Below are 25950 nucleotides of genomic sequence, written 5' to 3'. Positions count from 1 at the left end.
GCTTGCCGCCGGGCTCCGCGGTGGTTGGCTGTCGGCGGCGCGCGTCACGGTTCGGTGCGCCGCGAGGCTTCTTCCGCGCACTGGGAGCCGCCATTTTGCTGTACGGAAAGGCAGTGCGGTTAGTGGAGAGGCGCCGGGACGGCGGCGGAGCCGGGGCTGGGGGAGGGGGTGCGGCGGCGCGTTAGGGTTTCGCTCGTTCCGCACGACGTTGGCGAGAGCGGCCTGTGACACGTACGCCTGAGGAAGTTCCGCGATATGGGCGCGACCATCGTGTTGTACGGAGCTGGCAGAGCCGAGCCCCGCCCCTCCGTTCCCGGGAGGGTACAGCCCCACACCCGCCCCTCTCAAAAGCGTCTTTGACGGCTCGGTCGCCGCGGACCGAGCGGCTCGTCGGGAGGCGGAGACCCTGCAGCGCCCAGGAGGCAAGCGAGCGGCGCCGGGAGCGAGTCCCCACTTCTCCACCCACCCCGCAACGGCGGCGCTGTACGGCGGAGCCTCGGTCAAAATGGCGGCGGCCGTGTGGCGGCCGCCATCTTGGTTGACGGCAGTGCCGTACAGAAACCCCTTCCCCAGCAGCTGAGGGGCGGCCGGGGTGACCTGGCTCCGCCATCTTGCTGTACGGCTGGCGGCGGCCGGGCCGGCGGGCGGGGGCCGGGGCGGGCCCGGCCGGCGGCGGCCGGAGATGGTGATCTGCTGCGCCGCCGCCAACTGCTCCAACCGGCAGGGGAAGGCGCACCGGGGCGCCGTCTCCTTCCACAGGTAAGGGCGGCCTGCCGCCGCCCGCAGGTGCCGCGGCCGGGCCTCCCCCATCCCCGGCCCCGCTCCGGGCTGCCTGCGGCGCTGCGGCGGCCCCGGCTCCCCGGGAGCTCCCGCCGGGCCCCGGGCGGCTCCGGCCGCCCTTTGTTTCCCTCAGCGCCGGGACCGGCCCCGGGCAGCGGGGGATCCCGGGGGTCCGCGCTCCCTCCGGGCCCGACCCCTCGGCCTGTGCCCGCTCAGGTGCTGCCCCTGGGTCCCCGGGGACCGTCGGTGCGTCTGGTGACCGGCTGGGAAAAGCCGCTTCTTCCAGCCTACTCGCGGCCTTTTCCCAGTGCAGGAATTTTTACCCCAAATTAAACGTCCACAGGATGAGCGTCGGAGACGCGTGTCGGCTCGGCCGGGGCGTCGGGCACATCCCAGACCCGCCGCCCTCGGCTGCTTCACGGGTCAGTTCCCATTCAAGGGGCAGCGACCCTTTTTAGGTCTGGGCTGTTAATGAGCATCGGGCATTTCGGACCAAAATGAAACAATCCTCAAATGGGTGAAACCTGTTAAAATTCGCGAGAATTTCCTAAACATGAAAGTACCAACTTTTCTGATTTCCCAAATGCAACTTATTTTTTCATTGTTTTTATCCATTTGTTTTTTTCAGATTCCCTCTGAAGGATTCGAAGCGGCTGATCCAGTGGCTAAAAGCTGTTCAGAGAGACAACTGGACTCCCACCAAGTATTCATTTCTCTGCAGCGAGCATTTCACCAAAGACAGCTTTTCCAAGCGGCTGGAAGACCAGCACCGGTTGCTGAAGCCCACCGCCGTCCCCACCATCTTCCAGCTTTCAGAGAAAAAACACGACAACCTGGATTATGTCAGAAGCAGAAGAAAAACAGCGAGCCAGGTGTCGCTGCAGGATGGAGAAGACCCAAGGGAAGGAGGCTGTGAGGTAGTTCAGAGGACCTCGTCTTCTGGCCAGGACTTCATGGTGATGCAAGAGACGAAAGAGATGGAGGACGCGACTTTGCAAGCGGAAATGGGATCGATGTCCGAGGAGGAAGAGAACGTCCACGGCCAGCTGGATGGCCCTCGGAGAAGGACGTTAGGCGATAACTTGGTTGCAAAGCCTGGACTTCAGAATAAGCTGGAGAGAGCTGCTGTGGAGGACTGTCCTAAAGCCCCCTGGCCGGGGAGCTGGGTGGCAGACAGGAGCGGCGTGTCCGTCGACGACTTCACGCCTCCCGCCTCTGGTGCTTGCAAGTTCATCGGCTCCCTTCATTCTTACAGCTTTTCCTCGAAGCACGCCCGGGAGAGGCCGTCCTTCCCAAAAGAGCAGCTAGAAAGGAAAAGGCCAAAGAGAGACACGGAGCCGAGCTGCAGCAGCCACCTCGTGGGACGCGATAAGGCCGTAGCAGAATGTTCCTCCGCTTCATCCCTCCCCGCCACCCCGCAGAAACCTTCGCAGGGTTTGTCGGCGTCCCCGGCAGACCTGACCCCTCGGCCCGCCGCCGAGGCCGTGGCGGGGAGGAAGGGGGACACAGACGCCAACCCCATGTCCATCAACGAGGTGATCATGTCGGCCTCAGGAGCGTGCAAGCTCATCGACTCCCTCCACTCGTACTGTTTCTCCTCTCGGCAGAGCAAAAGTCAGGTGTGCTGCCTGCGCGAGCAGGTGGAGAAGAAGAACGGGGAGTTGAAACTGTTGAGGCAGAGGATCAGCCGCTCTGACAGTCAAGTCAGGAAGCTGAAGGAGAAGCTCGATGAGCTGAAGAGGATCAGTTTCCCTTACTTGAACAGCCTGCTGTCCCAGGACTGTGGTCAGTATTCCCAGTGGCTCTGCCTTGAGGCAGAATTCACCCTTTTCTTAGGCTGTTCAAGTTAGAGGCTGTAAAGATGCAATGGGTAAAAGATACGTGAAAGGTATCTCTTGGGAAGGAGAAGTAGTAGCTTGCGTTAGGCCAACAGATACAGGTGAAAGAATTAAGTTTTTTGGGTACATGAGCTATTTCGTATATCCCAAAAGTTTTCAAGGTGATTCCTGGCATGGAATGGCAAGTTAGATCATGGTGTTGCAGACAACTCTTGATGACTTTTCTTTTTCCTTCTCCCTTCTTCTTTCTGGATTATTTTAACTTGTTTGTGACTCAGTAGCACCTGTTAGGATTTGCCTTCCTTTGCAGTGTGCCTGCAATTTTTTATTTTTGGTGTGTTAATGAGCTCTTGTGGGCAAGCAGGTATCTGGGAAAACAGTTGTAGTCTTCTCCGGTGAAGTAAGAAGTACTTGTGATATTAGATTTCATGTACCATACTCGGGTTGGATGAAATGGAAGTGGGAGGTATCAAATACGACAACGTCATGATACACAGTGAGGTCACTTTTTGTGTCTGAATGTCTGTCCGGCAGGGGGATTGGACTATATGATCTTTCGAGGTCCTTTCCAATCCCTAACATTCTGTGATTCTGTGTTTGATTTGATTGTTTCCTTCCTGGGAAGGAAGGAGTTAGGAAACAGATAATGAAGTGAGAAGAGATGGAGAAATGACTTCACTATCAATTAAAAAATGAGAAACGTGAAAACGTAGCGGAACTCAGTGAGGGGCAAGGTTGTGTAAAAAGGTTGTTGTGGAGAAGTGGAATCAGGCCATAACCCTTCCTCTTGCTTTAGGGTGCTTCAATGTGCAGCTGATAAAACTCTTGCACAATGACTCTGGTTGCAAGATACAATTCGAGGGAAGAGTTTTAGGAGCATCTAATGATGTTTGTGGGGCTGCTGAGAAGATGTTGTGTTGTCTTGTGAAGGATGCGTGACTTGGGGCTTCCTTGAAGAAGTCGTCACCCGTGGATTGTTGGTGTCCCCTGATGGCAATTCTTGCCTCTCTTCTTTAGGAGAAGCTGCCTCACAGCTTCTCCTAAAACCACATGGTATTAGACACGATCAGAAGAGCGATTCTGCCATGGGCAGGGACTTTCTCCAGGCTGTTATAGCAGTCGAGCCTGCTTCCTTGCTCGAGCACAAGAAAATAAACCCTAACAAAATTCTCAAAGGTTGTACCCAATGTGACTTTTCCCATGTGTTTCTAATTTTTCAGAGTATGGGGAAACTCACATTTGATTTGAGGAGTGGGGGGAAAAAATTCCCCCCTCCCCAATGGGAAATCAATGTAGTTGGATTTGTACCTTCTGGTCTGTATTTTTGTATTATTTTGGTGCCAAACTAAAGAAAATAACTAAGTACAATTTTAGGGTTCCATAATTGTCATTCATATATATATATATATGAAAAGGGGTCTCCAGCTTTGCTGAAATACCTTCATTGAGATACTAATTGCAAAAACAATGTCCTGAAGGATGTGTTCCATTACTCTAGTAAGCACTATGATTTTTCTTTTCTTTCCTGAGATGGTTGTTCTTATACATATATCTTTGAGAACATGAGAACTATATATGAATAACTTCTGAAAGAACATAAGAATTACATATTCTATTTTTTAGGGGATTTTTTTTTTAATGAATTGACCAACTCGTTACCTGTTCTGCTGTCTCCTCCAACAAAACCGGAGGGCAGTGTGTAAAAATGAACCATTTTGGGAATTGCAGCTTGGTGTGATGGGAAGTTCCTGTGGAACTCTGTGGCCGGTCACCTTTTTTAAAGGATGAAGTGCTATAGTGCAGTCTGGCTTGTGCCCAGACATAGAGTTTTACTGTAATACAAAGCTGAACTGAAGAAGGGCTCTTTGGTGTTCATAAAAATACCATCGGGTAACATATTAGGTTAATAATTATAATCTTCATTAGTAGCTACATTTCAGTTGTCCTGAATCGCTTGGTGTGTAGCGGAGGTGACGTTACTCGCTGTGAAGTTCCAAAGGCCTCAGGGACTGGGAGTGTCAGCGCAGGAGCCGCCCGGACTGACCGTGCCGGTTGTTCCATCTCCGTGTCCCGACTCCCTGCGCTGCTCTTTGCTCTTCGAATGCTTCCACAACACCGCCAGTGGAAAAACAAGCTTTAGGCTGGCAGCCACTGAGCAGATCTTCATCGTGGTATTAGTTCTCAAGTGATATTTTCCTCCAGTGTGTTTCTGGCTGTATCCAAAGTACAGCCGGCTGGGAAGAGCGGGTTTCTGCAGAGCTGCTGTCCCCACCAGCCACACAGAAGGGTCAGTGACTCATCTGGGCGAGTTGGGCTCACCATGTGCTCCAGCTGTCACCATGTGCTCAAGCAGCGTTTCCCAACCTGTCTTAATTGTGGGATCGACGAGCTGCTTTTAGGAGAAGCCCTGGGCTGTTTCCCACACAGTGACCTTTTCCATCTAAACTTGGAATTATCTTGTTTGTTTGGGAGGAAAATGTTGCTTTCCATTTCTGAGGTTCGTGGACCAAAGGTTGAGGAAAATCCCAGCGGAGTGGCGCCGTGAGGCACTGAGCAGCAGGCAGAACAAGGGCAGGAGCATCTTCTGGATAACAAGTGGATGCACTGGGAGAAACTGGGGAGAGCCAGTGAGCAAGTATGGATCTGGTGTCCTGGGGAAGGGGAGACAATTCTGACAGCAGTGTCCTCCAGTACACAAGTACCACCTGACCGTCCTGTTCTGCTTGGAGGTTTCTCAGCTCTTCTGCGTTGTGCTCCCCCAGTGCTGGCACAGACAGGAGATCAGAGGTGATCCTTGCACAAGATCACCTCGTCCTAACGTGCTCGAGTTTGATTCTTTTGTAAAACTACATCTCCCAGCAGGCACTGGGATAACTCTCTTACTTCATCATGAGATCACTTCCCTAATGGCCATCTTACCAACCCTGCGCAAAACACTTTCTGGGGAGCAAAGGTGGTTTGAGAGCTCGAGCGAGCGATAGAGAAATAACCCTGTGGACCATGGCTGGCGATGGAGCAAACGCAGGTATGGTTCACTGGGATCGGCTTGTTGGCCTTTGTCAGAGAGGTAAAGCTGTTGGAGTGCAGCCCTTTGAGCATATGCTGCATGTTTGGCTTTCGTGAAGGTCATATTAAAGGCAAGAGAGTTTGCAGAATGAGTCCCTGTGAAAAATGGTCAGAATTTTGCTAGGAATGTGCAGGAAGTCGTATTTCCTTCCAGCTTAGATTTGTCTTCAAATATTTGTACAAAGTCTGCATAGAAATGGGGTCATTTGTGATACTTTTGACCTGCAAATGAAGCATAGTTCGAGAACTTTTGGGACAAGCCAAAGGACTCAAACATTAAAGTCTGCTTTTATTGCCGAGGTCCTGATTCCTGGTCTGTGGGGCCCGAGCTGGTGTTTCCCGTCAATGGGAAAGGCAATGACTCACCACAAAAATCCAGCTTGCAGCTAGGAAGCAATGAAAAGGCTGACTAAGGAGACCTTGAGAGAAAGTAAAACTTACCTAGCTAAGCACAGGTTTGGGTTTCTCATAATAGTGTGTAATTTAAAAAAATCTTTTATCTGTATATTGTAGTGCAGGAGAACTCCAACAGCGATTACGGGCACCGGAGCATTTTACTGCAGAGGTTAGAAACAAAGACAATAACACATTAGTATGTGGTCATTAATTAATTAATAAATTAATTACTAAGGCTGCAAGATGAAAATTGGTGAATGTAACCACGTTGGCAGCTTTTTGAGTAGAGCTGGAGCATGTCAGCGCGGGGAATGCTTTACTGGTTAACTGGGGGAGCGTCAGCAAAGGGCGTAAAGCTGTGCAGCGCTCGGGGATGGGCAGCAGAGTCCAAAGCCACCTTCTGTACTTAAATATGTAAAAATTACGCTGGACAAGGCTGCTGCTTAATTACCAGAACCTTGATGATGACGATTTAAATCCAGTAAGTGACTCAGCTGAAGAAAGCGCTGCAGGAGGCTGCCTGGCTGTTGCTGTAGACCCTGCACTTTGAAGACTGAGAAGATACTTTGTGAGTTGCTTTGGTTTTTGTTTGGACTTTGTGACAGTGCAGGGAGGGATTTGTCTTCTAAACCTTCTGTGAATGTGAAAGATGTGGAAATGGCCCATCCGATGGTGAAACACATGTGCCCTGGACCTGGATGTGGCAGTTTTGGCCTGAGGGGCCTCCTGAAGAAAAGGGTGATCAGGTTGCTGCTGTGCCTGCCGTTTTTGTCTCCGAAGCTGCTGTGGTTTGTGAGCGTTCCTGGCTGATTTCAGTCAGATATTGTGGAGGAGCAGAGGTCAGGTCTGGAAGATGCTGGGTCCCTAGTGGCTTCAAGTGGATCATCTGGTGGGAGAAAGTGACTCCAGGAATGTCCTTGTTAAGAAAGAGGCTGTAGCATGAGCTCCCTGTGGTGAAGGAGAAACTGCATGCAAGAGAACTGGTGTTGAGAGGACTCATCTGGGTCTGTGTCTCTTACACTGGAAGTTCCTGGCTGTGGTTTGGATTCTTGACATGGACACACACACTTTTTAAGCTGTAGCAGCAGGTTGTTTGCATAAGTGATGCACCAAGTGAAACTCCTCTTGGCAAACTGCATCTTTAAACCTGTTTGAAACAAAGCAGCTCAGCAGACAAAGACATTTGCCTCCTTAAACTCTACTTTTTGTTGCTACAATAGTCTTGCTTTTACCCAACCATGACATATGAAGCAAATTTCTTTTCAAACCACTTTTTTTTTCTTTTTCTGGTGTACTCAATCAGCCTCTGTCCTGTCTGCCTCCCCACTCGTGCTTTTCCACTCTCAGCTTGGCCCTTTGGCCAAGAAGGAGGGAGAAAAGGTGATTTGGTCCGCTCCTCAGAGACCAGTTCTGAAGGGAAGAAGCAGCGCTGCGTAGGACGTGAGCAGGATGTGTTTACTCCTCACTGAGTCCTTCACCCTTATTCCCTGTTGCTCTCGGCTTTTCCAAGTGATCTAAGAACTAAAAAACTCATGTTGGCTTCCCTGCCATCCAGCTAGTTTGGAAAATAACGGTTGCTTGGCCATGTTTGCCCAGATGCCATAGCGTTCAGGATATACAGTTATTTTCGGCTGGCTGGAGGTCCCAGCTCTTCGGAAGCGAGACTTGGGGTCAAGTTGTGGGTGCTGGAAACCATCATTTGGCTTCTCTTGGTTTAGAATGGAGTCTGAAGAGTGGGAAAGGCTAAAGCTGTTTCTGTCATTTGGTTGCTTTTTCCTGAAATGCGCCTGGGTTGGTAAGCAGAGGAAAATGAAGCGCTCATCCCGCTCCTGACCCAGGAGAGGGCAGCAGCAGCCTGGCCTGGAGGCTCCTCCAGCCTCTCCAAAGCTTCGGTCTTCGCTTCCAGGGGAGTCTGAGCCTGCAAAAAGCTTGGAAAGAAGTGCAGTGTATGCAGCAGCAAGGGAGAGGCAAATAAAAGTCAGATGAGGAAGCAATACTCTCCTTAATCACAAAACTGTCTGCTCTCAACATGAAAGTAGCAAGGGAAACTGGTTCCTAAGAAGCAATGTAGAAGTATGAGGTTTCTCGTAGCGATAATTTTGGACTTTTATTGTTGCTTTAGTTGCTCGCAGGTGGAAGGTGATGAGACCACACCTGGAATCTTGTGTCCAGTTGTGGCCCCTCAGTTCCAGCAGGACAGGGAACTGCTGGAGAGAGTCCAGCGCAGCCACCAAGATGCTGAAGGGAGTGGAGCATCTCCCGTGTGAGGAAAGGCTGAGGGAGCTGGGGCTCTGGAGCTGGACAAGAGGAGACTGAGGGGTGACTCATTCCTGGGGATCAATATGGAAAGAGGGAGTGTCAGGAGGATGGAGCCAGGCTCTTCTGGGTGACAACCAGTGACAGGACAAGGGGCAACGGGTGCAAACTGGAACACAGGAGGTTCCACTTAGAGATGAGAAGCAACTTGTTGGGGGTGAGGGTGGCAGAGCCTGGCCCAGGCTGCCCAGGGAGGTTGTGGAGTCTCCTTCTCTGCAGACATTCCAACCCGCCTGGACACCTTCCTGTGTAACCTCATCGGGGTGTTCCTGCTCTGGTGGGGGATTGCACTGGATGAGCTTTCCAGGTCCCATCCAGTCCCTGACATTCTGGGATTCTGTGTGATTCTGTGAAGGTAGGTATCAAGATAACAAAATCGTAAGTATCTCACGTATCAATACAATGATATCTTGTCCGGTACAGTAACACTGTGGTGTGTGTTGCAGGAACCCTAATGTAACGGCTCGGTGAGGCTGCAGGACGGGCTCTGCAAAGCTGGCTCTGCTGCCATAGCTTTTTATCACCTATTTGTAGTGAGTTTTCCTGTTTTCTCACAATGCTTCACTTGCAAAATACTGCAGGATAAAGAAGAGTAATTGGCAGCATCTTGCTGCCGTGCCAGATGGCTTTCTAAACCTGCTGTCTGTGGGAGAATGAAGAACAAAGTGGTAATTCTCTTGTATCCAGGAGAGTTTCTGTTCCTTCTCCTTTGGTGTTCTAAGTGTGGCCTTTCTGTTTTTTCTCCTTTCTCAGAGATTTTAGCCTGACATTTGGGACTGAGCACAGTGAAACTCAGACTGACACCTCATTGGCATTGGTCTTTCCAGAGACCACGTACGTGCCGTGTTGCTTTCCCTGCGTACACCTTTGGAATGGATCTGCTTTGCTGTTCCTGTGGTTTTCAATTGTCTCTCCATTTCTCTGATTTATTTGTGTTTTTTCAGGTTCCACCCTCTGAAATCACAGCAAAATGCGAAACTGTTGTTTATCAAAGCTCTTCTAAAATGATACGTTAAAAAACTTACCTTTGCGAAACAGACCTTAGTTGATTCTTAATGCAATGACGAAGGGAAGCAGCTTTCTCTTCCATTTGTGCTTTAACTTGCAGGCACCCTGGTCTTTCTAAAACATTTCACTTAGTCCAGAGTCTAAGCAGGACAACTTGTGAACGATCCCCGTGTCTTTGAAAAAGTGCAGGTCACTGTTAATCTCTTCAAAAACTTCACAGCCAAGCTTTGGCCTTGAATGTGTATGCAGCATGATTTTCTTTTTCCTCTGAAGTGAAGACTCGTTTCCTTGCTTGCTGAAACAAGCAGCAATGGTATGTACTCAGTGCTTGAGAAAAGTCAGGCTGGACCATTAGAGATTTAGTTACCATTTAGTGATAATTCTTTCAGTCTCTTTCCTTGTTTGTAGGTGGGAGGGGAGTCAGAAATGGAGCACTGGAAGGGGGCTCTGTGCGAGACCAAGAGGTTTGGAAACAGACCTGCTTTCCGTGGCTCGTCACTGTTCCTCATCTCTCCTCGCACCTAAGAGCTGATGCTGCTCTAGAGAAAAACGCTGCAGATCCCTGAATTTTTGTTGTTTGCTTCCTCCGCAGAGACTCCCCAGCTGAACCCCGTGATGGAGCCCCTGTCCTGGATGCTGGGCACGTGGCTCTCGGACCCGCCAGGAGACGGCACCTTCCCCACCATGAAACCCTTCCAGTACCTGGAAGAAGTGCACATCTCTCATGTGGGGCAGCCCATGCTTAACTTCTCGTAAGTCCGGGGCTCTGGCTGCAGTGGCAGCAGCTTTTGGGTGAGATTTGTTGGTTGTGTTTCATTTCCAGTGGCAAAGCAAAGATTTCACCTACCAAATGAGAGGATATACTGATATGTGACTGCATGGTCTGAGGTTTGTTTTCCTTTAAACCTTGTGATTAATTGGCATGCTGTTGCAAAATACCCAGAGCTGCACATCTGCAGTTGCTGAAGAGTTATTTTCACAAGGCCAAGAGTACTGTGTGCTTCTACAGAGCTTTTCTGAAGTGAGTTCACAGCTGTGGGCTCGTGCAGGAACACACGTGTACAGAATCAGGACTGTGGTGCTGAGTACAGCCCTTGTGTCCTGCCAGTCTGGAGGGTTACACAGTCAGAAGTAACTCAGGTGCTGAGAACGTGACTATCTTAGAATAGCGAGAGTAACTTGGGGTTCCAAGAACGGCCCCAGCGTGGACATCACTATTGTTCGTGAAAATTCCATAACTGCCTTTGAAACACCAGTGATCCTTCTGCTTTATCATGATGTCCACAGGATGTGTGTTAGCCAAAAGACTTACTGACCTTGTGGCCAGAAAAAAAACTCGCCGTCCCCTTGCTGGTGGTGCCTGTCTAATCAGAAATGAATCTTCAGGCAATAGTGTTACAACTGCTGTCATTCTGCTTTGCGAAACTCCTGCTTAGAGGTGCAATAAATGAAGGAGCTATGGCATGGCTGCCAAGTTTGTCCATTTTAAACTGTGGTACTCAGTCTTCACCACCGTGAAAATCCGAGAAAAATTAAGGTGTTTACCACACTAGATGAGATAGGAGGCAGATGGCTCAACTGCTTTGGCTGCAAGTAACTGTTCTAAGCGAAACTGAAATCTGGAGGAGGAAGAAGAGTGACATGTTAGCTACCTGTTCAGTACTGCTCCATTTGGGAGGGGTGACTTGGAAAGTTTGTTGCTTTGAAAACCAGAGAAAATAATAATGACAAGGTGCCAACGCTGTGTGAAAGATGCCCCGTGTTCCTGGTGTGCGCCGTTCATTGTGACAGAGCTGCCGGCTCAGCGTGTGACATATTTCGTCCAGTTTCCAAAAGAAACCAAGCTCTGACAGTTGTGCTTTGTCTACACCTCCTTCTCTAATTGTTGAACAGTTGCCGATTTGAGTCGCCTTGGGTTTGTTTTGGTGCCAAAGAGATACACAACTCAGAGCAGCTGCCATGCACCCAAGCATGTGGTCCCTTCTCCCAAGTAACGAGCGTCAGGACAAGAGGAAACAGCCTCAAGTTGCGCCGGGGAGGTTGAGGTTGGATGTGGGGAACAATTTCTTCCCCAAAGGGCTGTGGGGCATTGGAACAGGCTGCCCAGGGCAGTGCTGGAGTCACCATCCCTGGAGGGTTGGACAGACGGACATGAGGTTCTCAGGACATGGGGCAGTGCCAGGGCTGGGGCAATGGTTGGACCTGATGATCCTGAGGGTCTCTTCCAACCAAAGTGACTCTCTGATTCCATGAAACTCATTCCTAACTACTCGCCTGAGCTGTGCTCCCCTTCCTTGTCTCCAGCTCTTTGAAGCCCCTGGGTTCCTTGTGCCATGTCTAGGGGTGCCATGTGCTGCAGCTTGTGCTGCTGATCTCCTAGGAAATGGTGACTCTGTGATTTATTATATTTCACACAGGAAAGACTTGCTTTGGATTTCTGAGCTCCAGTTTGCCACATGCCAGTCCCTGGACAATCCCTTTGGTCAAGCTCTTCTTGAGTCTGTTGCTCATTTATCCCGCTGCTGTTGGGGTGGCAGATGATGATACGGCGCATCCCCCAGTGCCAGGACAGGTCATGGTGGCCAAGGGGCCAGTGTTGGCCCTTCCCAGCAGGAACATCCCCATTGCATGACAGAGGCACTTGTGGAAACCACTGTGGTGCCAAGGAGTTCTGGGTGCAGATCCAGCAGCAGCAGCTCCCAGGTTGCCTCTGTCTCTTTTCCTGTAGGATGCAGAGTGGGAAATTCTATGAGAAACAGTACAAAAAGAAAGAGATCAGTCTAGAATATAGAAATGCTTATAGGATAGTCTGCTACGCTGTATAGATACCCAGCTTGCTGTGGTGCTGAAGTTCAATGATGTTACCTATGTAGACTCAGGAATGCTGTGGCACTACTGTAATAAATGAACATGTGTGATACATGAAATCACCCCCGTTATAGGTGACCAGACATACAACCCTAAAGCTTCATGAAGAGTAAATAAGAATCTGAGGTGAATTTTCTTTTCCTTTTTGAAGGAGGTGGTGGGAGAAATTAGTCTGCTCTGGTACTGCCTGCAGCAAGGAATAAATAAAACAACTCCCAACTTGCTATGTTTAAAAGCTAAAGAAAGACGATATTGTAATTCCAGATATTTATTTGAGACACAGTGTGGCTTCAGACTCAGGAGCTGCAGAGAATCTGAAGTTTGGACTTAAGTAACTGACTCCAGTTCTAAGAAATAATTGTGTCTGCAAAGTAACCATATTTTTGCAGGTTTACACTTCCCAATTATGAAGCATTGTCAGTCTTCAAGTAATAATGCAGGCAATCACATCGTTAAATAGAATACCATTTCCTCCGAGGCAAAACCAGGCCAAACGCTGTGTTTTCGGTGCAACAAAACCATCTTGTTTTCTGATTCCCCCGCAGGTTCAACGCCTTCCATCCGGACACCAGGAAACCCATGCACCGAGAATGTGGATTCATCCGCCTCAAACCCGACACTAATAAGGTGGCTTTCATCAGCGCTCAGAACACAGGTACATGCACCGGGAAAAAAAGAGGTTGTTACCCTGCTGTGCCATTTTGTCACTTCTCCAGAAAATTATTTCACCTCTCAGAGTTTCATTTCATTTATTATTTTCACCATGGGTTCGGCGCCGAAGAGCAGCACAGCAGAAGAGCACAGCTGCTCTTTGGCGCCGAACCCACGGTGAAAATAATAAATGAGCTTGTGTCAAGAGCACTGAGTTTCTAGGACTGGCGATGTGGCTTTTAGTGTCAGGAAAGGACTGCAAGGGGAAATCCTGCTCATGCAGGAGACTCAAGGGAGGTCCTTTTCTCAAATGATACGTTGGTGTGTGCATACATGGCTTTGTGAACCAAAAGACCGCCTGCCTCTGTAAGCTGAATTGCCGTCTGAGACTTAACGGTGGCAGGTGATAAATGGCCAGTGACTTTCTTGATGCCTTTGTAGCATCCTAGTCTCTTTTTTTATTGCGGGGAGAATGTTTTCACACAGCTCCTGTCTGGACATAGTGCCTTGTTATGCGCTTAAGCACCTTACAGCTGCTGAATGAGAGAGAGCCACATCTAAAATATTTTAAGAGCGTTAAAACACAGTTAATATTTAAATTTGTGTCTAAAACTCCAGAGCAGGTGCTGAAGGGAAGGCTGCTGGTCACAATGCGATACTCATCCCACACGGTATGAGTAAGTCTGGCTAGCTGGATTTTTTTAAGCAGCATTACGTGTCTGAAGTGTGTGGATTTGCAGTTGACAATACGCGCTAGGTCAATAAAACCGTTCTTCAGGGAGAGCGGTGGTCTATTGCGTAGCCTAATAACTGTGACATCATTAAGTAACCTTTCTAGTCATATTAATATATATATATGACCTTGCTTCTCACTAGGTCTGGTGGAGGTGGAGGAAGGGGAGGTGAACGGACAAGAGCTGTCGATAGCTTCTCACTCCATAGCCAGGATCTCCTTTGCCAAGAAGCCCCATGTAGAGCAGGTGAGTGAGCAATTCGCATAGTGTTGCTGGCCCCAGGAGGTGTCTAGCTGAGAGGATAGGTTAATTAGCATGCTTTAATCACAGATTGCCAGGAGGAGTTCTGGGAAATATTGCGTAGCATCCTTTCTGTAACAGTGTTCGGAAAATACTTGGTACATTACAAGACCCAGAGGGCCCATTAAGATAAGAACTGATACGTGAATCAGAGCAGCCATCCCAGAATCCTGTCTCCAGTAGCAGCTCTTTAGAGAATAGCAAAGCCTTGCCTAAATACCCCTGTACATCAATGATGTTGCCTCTTAACGCTGAATTAATTATGGTCTGAGGGTGCATATATATAAGGTATGTCCAGTATTGGGCCTCATCAGGATGTTTTAGGAACACCTGCCGTTTGTGGAGCTCTACCTTGTCTTTGCAAATCTTGTATTTCGGGGTGTTCACAGGTTGCTCTGAGCTCTCATCCCGTCCGTGGCTGCTCAGCAGGGCTGGCACTTGCTGTCAGCTCCAGTCTTGCTTGACTGCCGCTTGGTTTTGACTCACAGCTGTGAGTACAATGGCACTGCTGTGGTGTAGGTCACCGCTGGAATCCCGGCTGTCATGTATGACCTTGTCTTGTCTGACTAGCAGCTGAGAAAGAGCAAGGTTGAACAAGCTCTCGCAAATAGGTACTGGCATGTTCTTGCATCTGTTTTGTTTTCTCTGATGGCTCTTGAAGCAAGTGACTGTGGTTTTTCAAGGGTGATAAGTGTGGTGTGGCTCTCGGGAGAGAAGACACTGCTTTGATTGCAGCAAATACAGTGTTGTCTTATTAAAGACTTTAAGGCTTAATTTTGCAGCCTAGTTTTTATGTGCTGTAAAACAATCCCAAAGATAAACGAGAGCACAAGTTTGTGCAGATGTAGCCAGTGTCATAAGTGTGCTCCCTAAATTCACTGAATTGCCAAAAATTGCATGTGCCTGCACAAATATTGTTCTAACTGGAAAGGCAGTCCTAACTCCCCTGCCTTTGAATGCATGTTTTAAGTTGTTAGGCTGCTCCTGGGAAAGGAGAAACCCCCTTTCTATAGCAGGAGAAATAAAGCCATTAAATACTGTGGTTATCACCAAGGCACCACCCTCTTAGAGTCACTGCCTGAAACGTGAGCAGATAGACCGGCAGAAGGAGAGGGGGAAAGCACCAGAAAGCCAGTGAATGTCCCACTGCTCAAGGGCTCCAAGGCTGGCGTTGGCTGAACCTCCTGAGCTGCAGGTCTGTGCTCACTTGGCACCTGAGGACAGGGAGGCCCAGGTACTGGTCCCAGTGAGCGTCTGGGAGGCCCTTGCTGGTGAAGGAGGAAGTGGAACAAGAGGAAATGGCAGGAAACCAGCTCCCAGCATTGTTTTCTTCACCAAGAACAGCATAAACTGCCTGTGGAAATCAAGAGACCACAAGCGTGAGAAGGGCAACGTGTGCTGCTGCTTTAGTTGCTCGTTCTGAGAAAACTTTACCATGGTGTTGTGTTCTCACTGAAAGGTGACTCGGGAAGGCTGTGGCTTAGCCAGCCATAATTTGGGCAGGAAGACGTGTTCCCTGGGCCAGGGCTGTGCCGAGGTGCGAGAGCTCCCTGGAGGGACAGAGACGATGCTGATGGGACGTAAGGCACAATTGCAATGTATGAGACTCTTCCTCTGTCTCTGAGGAGCGAGGGGCTCTGAGCTCCCACCCTGTGCATACAGACGAGGTGTTCTGCAGGAAGTGGAGGAGCACTCCTAGACCAGTTTGTTTCCAAACACCCTGCTCGTGTTCCCCTGTGAGCATCTGAAGAACAGGCACTTTTTCAAATATTTTCAGACTTTAGGGCTGCCCTCTCAGTATGTGGCTGTGGAGGGAACTGACTGATGCACCTGGAAGGCTGCTGTGTTATCTCTGAAGTGTGGTGGAGACCTGTGGAGTGTCCTGGTGAATGGAACCTCATGGTACACAGGTCACCCATCTTCAGGAAGCACCTGAAGGCCAACCCTGAGAGCTATGAGCTGGTGAGCCTCACTTCAGCCCCTGGAGATTTCTGCACAGATGAAGGAGAAGGTGGTTGGGCACAGTCAGTGTGGTTTATCCATGGGGAAATGGTGCCTGACTGACCTGCTTGTCTTCGGTGATAAAGTGACTGGATTTGTGGACGAGGAGAAAGCAGTGGATGTTGCTTCCCTTGGATTCAGCAATTTCCCCAGGTCCTTTCCCCGTGTTTCACGATTCCTGTCCACGTGGGAAGCAGCAGTCTCTGTGCATCTCAGAAAGCTCATCCAGTGCGATCCGCCCATGGAGCAGGAACACCCAGATGAGGTTACACAGGAAGGTGTCCAGACGGGTTGGAATGTCTGCACAGAAGGAGACTCCACAACCTCCCTGGGCAGCCTGGGCCAGGCTCTGCCACCCTCACCCCCAACAAGTTTCTTTTCCTATTTAAGTGGAACCTCCTGTGTTCCAGTTTGCACCCATTACCCCTTGTCCTGTCACTGGTTGTCACCCAGAAGAGCCTGGCTCCATCCTCCTGACACTCCCCCTTTCCATATTGATCCCCAGGAATGAGTCCCCCCTCAGTCTCCTCTTGTCCAGCTCCAGAGCCCCAGCTCCCTCAGCCTTTCCTCACCCGGGAGATGCTCCACTCCCTTCAGCATCTTGGTGGCTGCGCTGGACTCTCTCCAGCAGTTCCCTGTCCTGCTGGAACTGAGGGGCCACCACTGGACACAAGATTCCAGGTGTGGTCTCCCCAGGGCAGAGCAGAGGGGCAGGAGAACCTCTCTGACCTACTGACCACCCCATTCTAACCCACCCCAGGTACCATTGGCCTTCCTGGCCACAAGGGCCCAGTGCTGGCTCATGGTCACCCTGCTGTCCCCAGGACCCCCAGGTCCCTTTCTCCTACACTGCTCTTCAACAGGTCATTCCCCAAACATTCCTCAGGTGTACACGGAGCTCGTCCTCTCACAGTTCCATCAGCCCACCTTTGGCTGAAGCTCGCGTTTGAGAAGAAATCCCGTTTTTTGCCAAGTTCCTCTCATGTTCTCCTTTTGGCATTCAGCTTCCCTTGTCTGACCTGCAGTGATCCATTCAGAAAATAAAGACCTGTTCAGGAATCCTGAGTTTAGGTAACACATTGTGAGATAATTTCTTGTTAAAGTGTCTTTTATATTCTTTTTAATTGCCTTTTCCTGCTTAGGGTATTTGAGGAGTGCTGTCATGCATTACAAAGAGCCCCATCTGATCAGGAAATATTAATCAAAGCATAATTTGCATATGAGCCTGTTCCTGCTGTTGCCCCCATGAATGTCAGAACAGCGGTGTGTCCTCTGCAGCCCTGGGAAGCTTTGCTCCAACTGGCAACAACCTCCTGGAAGGAGGATGTGTTGGATATCGCCATTAAGGGCACGCTGCGGGCTTAGGAACAGATGTATTAATGGAGAGGATGCTGTCTCGGAGCACACAGACTGGCAATAGCTCATGGACATGCCCCCGAGTGGCCTTCACTGGAAACATGCATTTGCAAAAGCCTTTGTGTTTTAGGAGTTTCTAAATGGGACTGGTTTAAGTGACAGCAGATTAATCGTGCTTGCAGGTTGTCCTGCTGTCCCCAGGACTCTGTTTCTGTTCACCCCTGGGACTGTGCTCGGCACAAGAAGCGACAAGTGGCCACCAGGCAGAATAAGCAGCGATTCCGGGCGATGCAGAGCGAATCTGTGCTGAAATTGCGCAAAGGGCTGAAGCGCTGGGTGCGGGGTCCGTGCTGAGCTGCCTCCTCACAGCAGCTCTCACCCTGTGTCACCCACACAGTTACATGGCCCTTCTCCTGCCGGGTAGCTGGAGTGACACCTTCCAGAACCTTATTCTGGGACAGGAGGTTCAAAAAGGGATGGTCCCAGTTCTCTCCTTTATTTTGGTGACGTCTCAGAGAAGACCCACAGCCTGTGCCGAGCACTGTGGAGGCTTAGCTGCTCCCTCCAGTTTGGCAGCTGCAGAAACCTGGGTTCAGGTGTCTGCACGGGTCTTAAGTGGTCCAGCTCCACAGGGCAACCCCAAATTGCCTCTCTGGAAGTCTGGTGCAGCACAGACAGACTTGCAGCCTGCCTGGGTGGAGGGATGGGGACAGTGTCACCTGTCGAGCCCTCTCGATGCACAGCAGCGCTCTGCCACCCCACCCTGGGGCTGAACCTCACCTGTTTGCAAGCCAAGGCTCAACCGGCTCCCATCTCCCCAGGTAGTGTGAGCAACACTTTTGTCTGGCACGGTGCGGTGACCTGCAGGGAGCCCGAGGGGTTTTGAAGACTGCGTTGGGGACATTGTTCAGCACAGAGAAGCTCCCTGAGCCACCAGCTGCTCTTCTGGCGGAATGATATTGGCCCCACTGTGCTGAGGTGGTGTCGGTAGTAGCACCGGGATGCTGCATTGCTCTGTGGATAATGGTCTTGGAGCTGGTATTTTGGAAGGGGCCACCTTCCTTAGGAGATAGGACTTCTCTTGGTTTACTCACGTGGCTGTAGTGAGCCCATCCTTCCATCTGTGGAGCGCTGACAGCAAAGGGGTGGTAGGAAGCGCAGGTAAGGAATTTAGCCTGTGGATGCTGTTTTCTTTGATTTTGTTACTTCTTTTATTCCCCTCCTTTTAGATTACAAGAAAATTCAGGCTCAATTCTGATGGGAAACTTGAACAAACTGTCTCGATGGCAACCACTACGCAGCCCATGACTCAGCACCTCCACATTACCTACAAGAAGGTGATGCCCTGATGCCGGGAAGGCTGGGTCTCCCTGGGGACATCGTGTAGAGTGAGCAGCAGCAGCTCGGGGACACGACGTGGCACATCCTGGAGCTGGCAGCTTGGGGACATGGCATGACAGATCCCGGAGCTGGCAGCTTGGGGACATGGCATGACAGATCCCGGAGCTGGCAGCTCGGGGACATGGCATGACAGATCCCGGAGCTGGCAGCTCGGGGACACGGCAGATCCAGCTGCCTGTGCTTGCCCCCAGGGCCACAGAGCTGCTCGTCCTGTTGAGAATGTTACTCAGATGTTTCTGTAATGGTATATTAAAAAATAAAATAAAAAGCTTTTATTTTTATGGCTGCCTTGGGGTGTGATTGCAGAGTAGTCTGCGCGTCCCTCTGCTCTTGCTGTGGTTGCAGACGCTTTTTGATGCCTGTTCATTAGAAGGTGTTGGGTTGCAGATCCAACCTCCTGAACCCTTCTCTGCAACCTGAATAACGCTGTGGAAGCCTCAGCATCAGGAATGGATTTGCACTGCGGGGACAGAACTGCCTTTTGCTGTGGGAGGGAGGGGACAGTGGCACCTGAGGGTGCTGTCCGGGTGACTTGAAAGGCAGTGCTGCTTCCACTCCACAGCAGAGGCTGGAGAGATGGTTCTGGCTGTGTTTCCCCTTCTGTTGTCTTCAAAGGCTTTGTGAAGCGGGTGTGTGGCTCTAGGGGAGACCTTGGCGGTGATATTTCTTTCCTAGATGATTTCTGATGCCAACAGTTGTGCAGAAGCTCTGTGTGAGGGTGCGATGGGTCTGGTTTGCGCCTGGAGCTTTCCTTGGGACCCAAGACCCCCTTGGCCAAAGAGATTTAAAACCTTGGCAGCTTTGGAAATGGTTGCTCTGGTGGCTTCCCAAGCTTCTCTGAGCTTTGCAGTGGTGTCCTTTGTGTATTTGCAGGTAGTGCAAAAGTGGTTTCAGCATGTAGTGCCGCAAGAGTATTTTAAGGAAAAGTGGAGAAGGAGGCAAACAATTCAGATCCTGCATTATGTTCCTGAGCCCCTGTATTTGAAGCTGAAAATTCATACTGGGGCTAAGAAGTGATAGCACAGAAACTTCTCATGGTTTTGGAGACAGCAGAGGGCAGGGGGGAGGCAGAACTTTGCAAGAAGTGATTTTGAATGTTGGTGCCATAGGTCTTTAAGTGTTGCTCAGTGGCATGAAGATGGAGGCTGATCACGGGCAGTGCGCCCCAGGGGTCAGTACTGGGTCTGATCCTCTTGGTTAGCTGTAGTAGTTTAGCCCCAGCTCCCCCAGCTGGCAACTAAAACCACGTGCTGCTCCCTCACCCCTCCCCAGTACCCGGTGGGATGGGGAGGAAAACTGGGGAGCTCGAGGAGGTGTCAGCACGGTCCAGCTCTGGCTCGCTCCAGCAGACACCCCACAGCTGCAGAAGGAGCAGCGCAGCTCCAGGACACCCCCCGGGCTCTTGGCAGGGAGCAGGGACAGCTCAGAGCTCCCTTTGCACTCTCAGGACGGAGCCCTGGGAGGTGTGGGCTGAGACCTGCGAGTGTCTAGAAAGTTGATGCACTCATCTCTCTGCCGGTTCTTCGTCCGCCGGCCGGATGGTTTCCAAACCACATCTCCTCTCGCTCTGCTCCGTGCTCCATGGGCACCTCGGCTTCTGCAGAGGCCTCTGCGCCTTTCTGCCTGTTTTTCTCTCTCTGGGCTGTTTGGGACCAGGTGCTGCTGCCTGGGACGGGCTGCTCGGTGCAGATGGAGGTCATGAGGAACTGCATTGAGTATCTTTTATTTCATATTCCATTTTGATTTTATATATATATATGTATATATATATTTGCTAGTAGTGCGCTAGTATTTTGTGATTTTATTCAAGTGTGTTTATCTTATTCTAAGTTTCTCCCCTTTCAATTCTCCCCCCTGTCTGGGGGGCTGGGGGGACTGAGTGAGGGGTTATCATGGTTATATTGCTAGTTTGGGTTAAACCACGACACTCCCAAGTTCACCAAGGGACACGCACAATCCTGCCCTGGGGAGGAACAGCCCCGGGCCCCAGGACACGCTGAGGTGTCCGGCTGGAGAGCAGCTCTGCAGAGGAGCCCTGGGGGTCCTGCTGGACACCACGTTGAGCCTGAGCCAGCCAGGACGGCCAAGGGTGTCCTGGGCTGCACAAGGAGGAGCATCAGCAGCAGAGCAGGGAGTGACCAGCAGTGCTGAGGCCACCCCTGGAGCCCCTGCCAGGTGGGCTTTGCATCACAGGGTCTGTCTGAGGCTGGGGAGCTCCTGGGTGCGTCCCCAGGTGTGTCCCCGAGAGCCCTGTGACGTCACCAGAGTCACAGTCACCCCATGACGTCACTTGCGGTGGGCGCCAATAAAAGCCAGTGTCACATGCTGCCAGCGGCACACGAGACGTCGAGTCCTGCGGGCAGCACCCGAGCCATCGAGTCCTGCCAGCGGCACCAGACGCTGTGACCGGCCAGCAGCCGAGCGGCCACCGAGTCCCGCCAGCGGAACCCGAGCCCTCGCGTTGCACCAGTGACAGACATCAGGTCCTGCCGGCAGCAGATGAGACATCAGGTCCGGGCAGCATCGGGGAGGACACAAAGTCCCGGCAGCAGCAGAGAAGACACCAAGTCCTTCTAGTGGCAGAGACACCAAGTGCCTCCAGCTCTGAGAAGACACCACGTACCAGCAGCAGCTGAGGTCACCAAGTCCTGTGAGCAGCAGAGAACACACCAAGTCCCAGGACACCAAGTCGCACCAGCAGCAATGGAGTCATCCGGGCCTGACCCAGTGGTGCCACCAGCTGCCAGGCGGTGCCGGCGGGGGGACACGTGCCCCATGTGCCGGGGTCCCTTGGCAGCCCCCGCTGGCGTTGCCCCGTGCTGGCACGCGTTCTGCCGTGCCTGCATCCAGCGCTGGGCTGCCAGCGCCGCGGCTGCCACCTGCCCGCTCTGCCGGGGGCCCGTCATGGCCATCCGCCTCCTGCAGCTGGAGGATGATGGTGACGGGATGGCCGCCCGTCGCCACAGCCGCTTCCATCCCTACGCGGGACCGGGGCCGTGGCGGCAGAGGCGGCAGCAGCAGCAGCAGCAGCAGCAGCAGCAGCAGCAGCAGCAGCGGGGCCCCGGCGGTCCCCGGCGCCGGACACTCTCTGCTGGCAGTGGGGAGCGCAGCCGCCCCGGTGTTCGCCAGCGTGTCCAGAGCCCGTCCGGGCAGAGGGACAGGGACGGGCACAGCCGGCTCCTCCACCTGCCAGAGCCCGGCGAAGACCCGTCGTGGCTGCGCAGGCTCCAGGAGGACGAGCCGGGCTCAGGGGACCATGCGCAGCGTCTCCCCTGGCTGCGCTCTGAGCGGGGCGGCTGGGCCCCCTGGGCCCCTCTGCAATAAAAACACCGGGACACTGAGAGGAGCCGGGGCTGGTTTCTGCGGGACGGTTGCTCATCCCTGTGGGGATGTGCCCCAGAAGGGATTGGGAGAGGGGTTGGGAGGGTCTCCTTGCTTCCCAGTGAGCAGACCCAGACCTTCGTGTCGAGAGTTTTGAGGGCTGCATCTACCCCAGCACGGGCAGCTGAGTGTGGGGTGAGGCTGCTCTGCGTGACCATGGCCTCTCAGGGTCTTCTGGGCCCCAGAGACGGGTGCAAAGATGTAAATCTCATGGAGATTTAAGTTGGAAAATGCTGGCAAGCAAAAGTCTCTTTGGTATTTCCCAAAGTTTCTCTCTGAGCAGCATCTTCTCAGCAGCGGTCCCAGGCCACACTGGGCATCGAGGTGACCCTTTCTGTCCTTTCCCATCACCCCAGACAGGACATTTGCGAATGGTTTCTGATACCTGGAGGAAGATTGGACCGTCACGGGGCTTTCGGCACAATCCCCCCTTACAGCAGAGTGACCCGCTCTGGCGCTGCTGCTGTGTCGCAGGAGCCATCGGCTCATCCTCCCTCAAGAACTGCTTGTGACGGGCATGAGGCCTCGCCAGGGCTGGGATTAAGAGGCTGAATCTGTAACTGATCCTCGCCAGGCAATCAGTGCTTAAAAGCTTTAATCTGCTGCTTCTTGATTGTATTGCAGCCCCTCGATGGAATTTCTCGCGTGTAAGTGAGCCACACTAATCCATCCTGCCCATATGTAATGGACACGGTGCCTCCACCACACATACTCACTTTCTCCCAGCCCGTGCTGTCCTCTGCCCCTGCGGGGCTCTTCAGGAAAGGCCTTGGAAGGAGACATCCTTCAGCTTCCCAGGATTTGCTTTCAGCCTCGCTGGGTTTTGTTATAGCTGGGCATTTGGGAGGAGCGGCGGGAGCCACTCCAGTGCACGACGTCCACGCAACTCCCACCGCGCCACGGTGGTTTTGGCAAGTGCAAAAATGGAATAAAAGCCACGGTCTCCAGAGAGTTTGCCAGCCGAGAGCGGATGAACGTTCACATTAACGTGTAATTAATGTGCACTTCTGGCTTCAGTTCTTTTGGCAGTGCAGAGTTAATTACAACTGAACTGTAAAGCATTGCACATGGATTTTATTTACTGCCTTATTAGTGGCATCTGTTTTCCCAGCGACGTGTCTCGGCTGTTTGCTCTTGTTCAGGGAAAGCAGAACAACTCGTTGCAGAGGTGGCCCATGCTAACTCACATACTTTGGCTGGAAAGTGAGCCAGAGGCCGTCATCCTGCTGCCGCAGCCTCCTTTCTTCAACGCATTGCCCCAGCACCTGAGCCCACTGCCACACCAAGGGGTCCACAGGGACCTGAGAACCAGCACCATCTCTTCCCAGCTGTCCCCTGGCACTGCCCCATGAGCTTTTACAGTCTTCTCCAGCAAAAACCATCTGGGATGGCCGGAACTCCCGTGCTGGAGGCCAAATCGCTCGCTGCTGCAGCATCCTTGGCGCCTGGCCTGGCTTTGCTGCTTAACACACGCATTTCCTGAGGAAGACGTTGATTTTTATTAAGTGAATTCTGTGGGAAATGCAAGTTAAGTGGCTACAAATCCAGAGGAGATGCCACTTCATTTAGGGCAGACTTCGTTGAGGAGTAGTTACTACTCCTACATTTATACAGTCCTAAAACTACATTCAGCACTTTGAAGGCAACTGGGAGGCTGATGCGACCCCTGGTTAGAGGTGAGTTTGACACCCCTGAATTAGGGCATGGAGCATAATGGGAGGAGGAAAGCATCTGGAGCAGGGAGGTGGGACACAACAGCCAAAAGGCATTTAGTGCCTGTGGTGTGACAGGGACATCCCCTCACCTGGGGCTTGTGAAATGGAAACTCACACCTGACCCACACTGGCCAAGGCAAGGGGTTGGGATGCAAAGCATGGAGTCACAAGGGTGAATATGTTTTCATGGGCATGAGGTGATCCAGACAAACTGGGGCACCCGAGGGTGTTTTTATATGGGATTCTTACACCCTTCAAATCATCAGGCACAACATGATCACACTAATCACTAACACCCATGCTGCCAATTGCTAATCACAGCAAAACGTTGCAAAGTGGCTCTATTTTTGCAGTTCTTGATGCTTGTCTATTGATCCCAGCGTCTCTGCAGTCAGTCTTGCTCGAGTTGCTGCTCTGTGACAGCAGACGATGCCGGGAGGGTTTCAAAGACGTGTCAGGGGCACTGGGATGCTGCGTTATCGTGGTTGTGCTGGGGTGTCGTTTACCCTTCATGGCTTGCTCTAAGCCTCCACAAAGCCAAGTCCCCCTTTGCAGGGCTGGGCTCTCCTTTACAGAATCCCAGAATGTCAGGGATTGGAAGGGACCTGGAAAGCTCATCCAGTGCAGTCCCCCCATGGAGCAGGAACGCCCAGATGAGGTTACACAGGAAGGTGTCCAGGCGGGTTGGAATGTCTGCACAGAAGGAGACTCCACAACCTCCCTGGGCAGCCTGGGCCAGGCTCTGCCACCTTCTTCTGAAATTTAAGTGGAACCTCCTGTGTTCCAGTTTGCACCCATTGCCCCTTGTCCTGTCACTGGTTGTCACCCAGAAGAGCCTGGCTCCATCCTCCTGACACTCCCCCTTTCCATATTGATCCCCAGGAATGAGTCCCCCCTCAGTCTCTTTTTCTCCAAACTAAAGACGCGGCTCCCTCAGCCTCGGAATGTATAACTAATATAGAGCACATAGATACATAAATAAAATTAATACACTTTCATATTATAAAGACTGATTGAAGCTGATACTTCGGGAAGGGCTTTTTCCTCACGCTTGCCAAGCCTGTGCTGCACCCAGGCCTCCAAGAGAGCTGCTGAGCTGCCGTCTGTCCCCAGCATCACCTCTGTGCCGGACCCCGGTGTCCCCTGCTGGTGACATCTGCGCGGTGGGAGGCTCAGGCGGGGAGGCCGCGGGTAGGAAGGGCTGCGGCGGGCAGCGTGACTCAGCCGCCCGAGCCAACGCGGGGCTCGCCTGGGCGCTGCAGCGCCTCGGCAGGGACGGCTTCCGCAGCCTGATTTGCTGGGCGGCTGCCAGCCCTGCCATCTCCTCCTCTCTGCAGGCAGCTCGCAGGCTGCTCTGCCCTATTCTCCATCATCCTCCAGGTCTCCAGGGACAATATGACCTGCCGGAGGAGAAGAAGGACACGGGGCTGAATCCGACTCAGAGCGGAGGAGCCGGTGATGCGGGCGGAGGATGCTGTGGGGAAGGTACGGAGGGGCAGGGGGTGGGCACGGTTCACAGGCAGAACTCAGTGCTTTCGGTCAGGGCTCTGCACCTCTTTCCTGATGGGTGCTGTGGCCACCAGAGGTGACCTAACCGCCAGGTGAGGGGCTCCGTGCTTCCAGAGGGTGCAGTCCCCCCTCCCTGGTGCTCACCAAGCCAGGGGTGCTGCGGGAGAGGGTCGGCCCTTGACCTCGGAGCACTTAAGGACAGGGATCTGGGGTGTTTGCTCAGCATGATCGGTCACTCTCAGGGTGCCCATGGAGCTCCTACTATTATACATGGACTTCTGAGCTGCTTGTGGCCGTGTCCCAAACCCCCACCAGCCTGCCTGCCCTGGGGAGGAGCAGGGCAGGAACAAGAGTTGAGGATGTGTTTGACCTTATTTAGACAGCTCTTTCTCAAGCAATTAGACATGCCATGGTGTGTTGTGCTGGTGCAGAAAGCCAGTCTGCCAGAACGTGGCTCCGAAGGCGCTGGGGCTGCAGAGGGAGCCCAGGGGAGGCTGACAAACAGCTTTTCCTTGCTGCGGCTGAGCTGAGCCCAGGGGAAGGAGATGTGAAGGAAATAACAGTGGGAGCCACCGTTTTGTTCCCGCACTCCTTGTCCCCCTGAGGGCTCCTCTCTTGTGGGTACACTGC

General features: G+C 52.1%; 1 protein-coding gene across 4 annotated transcripts; it reads left to right on the top strand.

Moving 5' to 3' along the window:
• Positions 1–175: 175 nt before the first annotated feature.
• Positions 176–18987, top strand: THAP4 (THAP domain containing 4). Of its 4 annotated transcripts, none has more exons than XM_080349811.1 (6): positions 176–759; positions 1409–2565; positions 9997–10156; positions 12818–12927; positions 13800–13903; positions 18544–18987. In XM_080349811.1, the coding sequence occupies exons 1-6, from the start codon at positions 683–685 to the stop codon at positions 18661–18663; spliced, it is 1728 nt and encodes a 575-aa protein (XP_080205937.1). In that variant the 5' UTR covers positions 176–682; the 3' UTR covers positions 18664–18987. The 4 variants fall into 4 exon arrangements, with proteins under 4 accessions (XP_080205937.1, XP_080205939.1, XP_080205938.1 ...); XM_080349813.1 differs by lacking the exon at positions 18544–18987 and adding an exon at positions 14446–14520; XM_080349812.1 differs by lacking the exon at positions 18544–18987 and adding an exon at positions 14347–14477.
• Positions 18988–25950: the final 6963 nt, after the last annotated feature.

The sequence above is a fragment of the Nesoenas mayeri genome, assembly GCF_963082525.1.
Source record: "Nesoenas mayeri genome assembly, chromosome: 9".
In the NCBI taxonomy this organism is placed as follows: domain Eukaryota; kingdom Metazoa; phylum Chordata; class Aves; order Columbiformes; family Columbidae; genus Nesoenas; species Nesoenas mayeri.
This window is presented reverse-complemented; position numbering and strand designations above follow the sequence as displayed.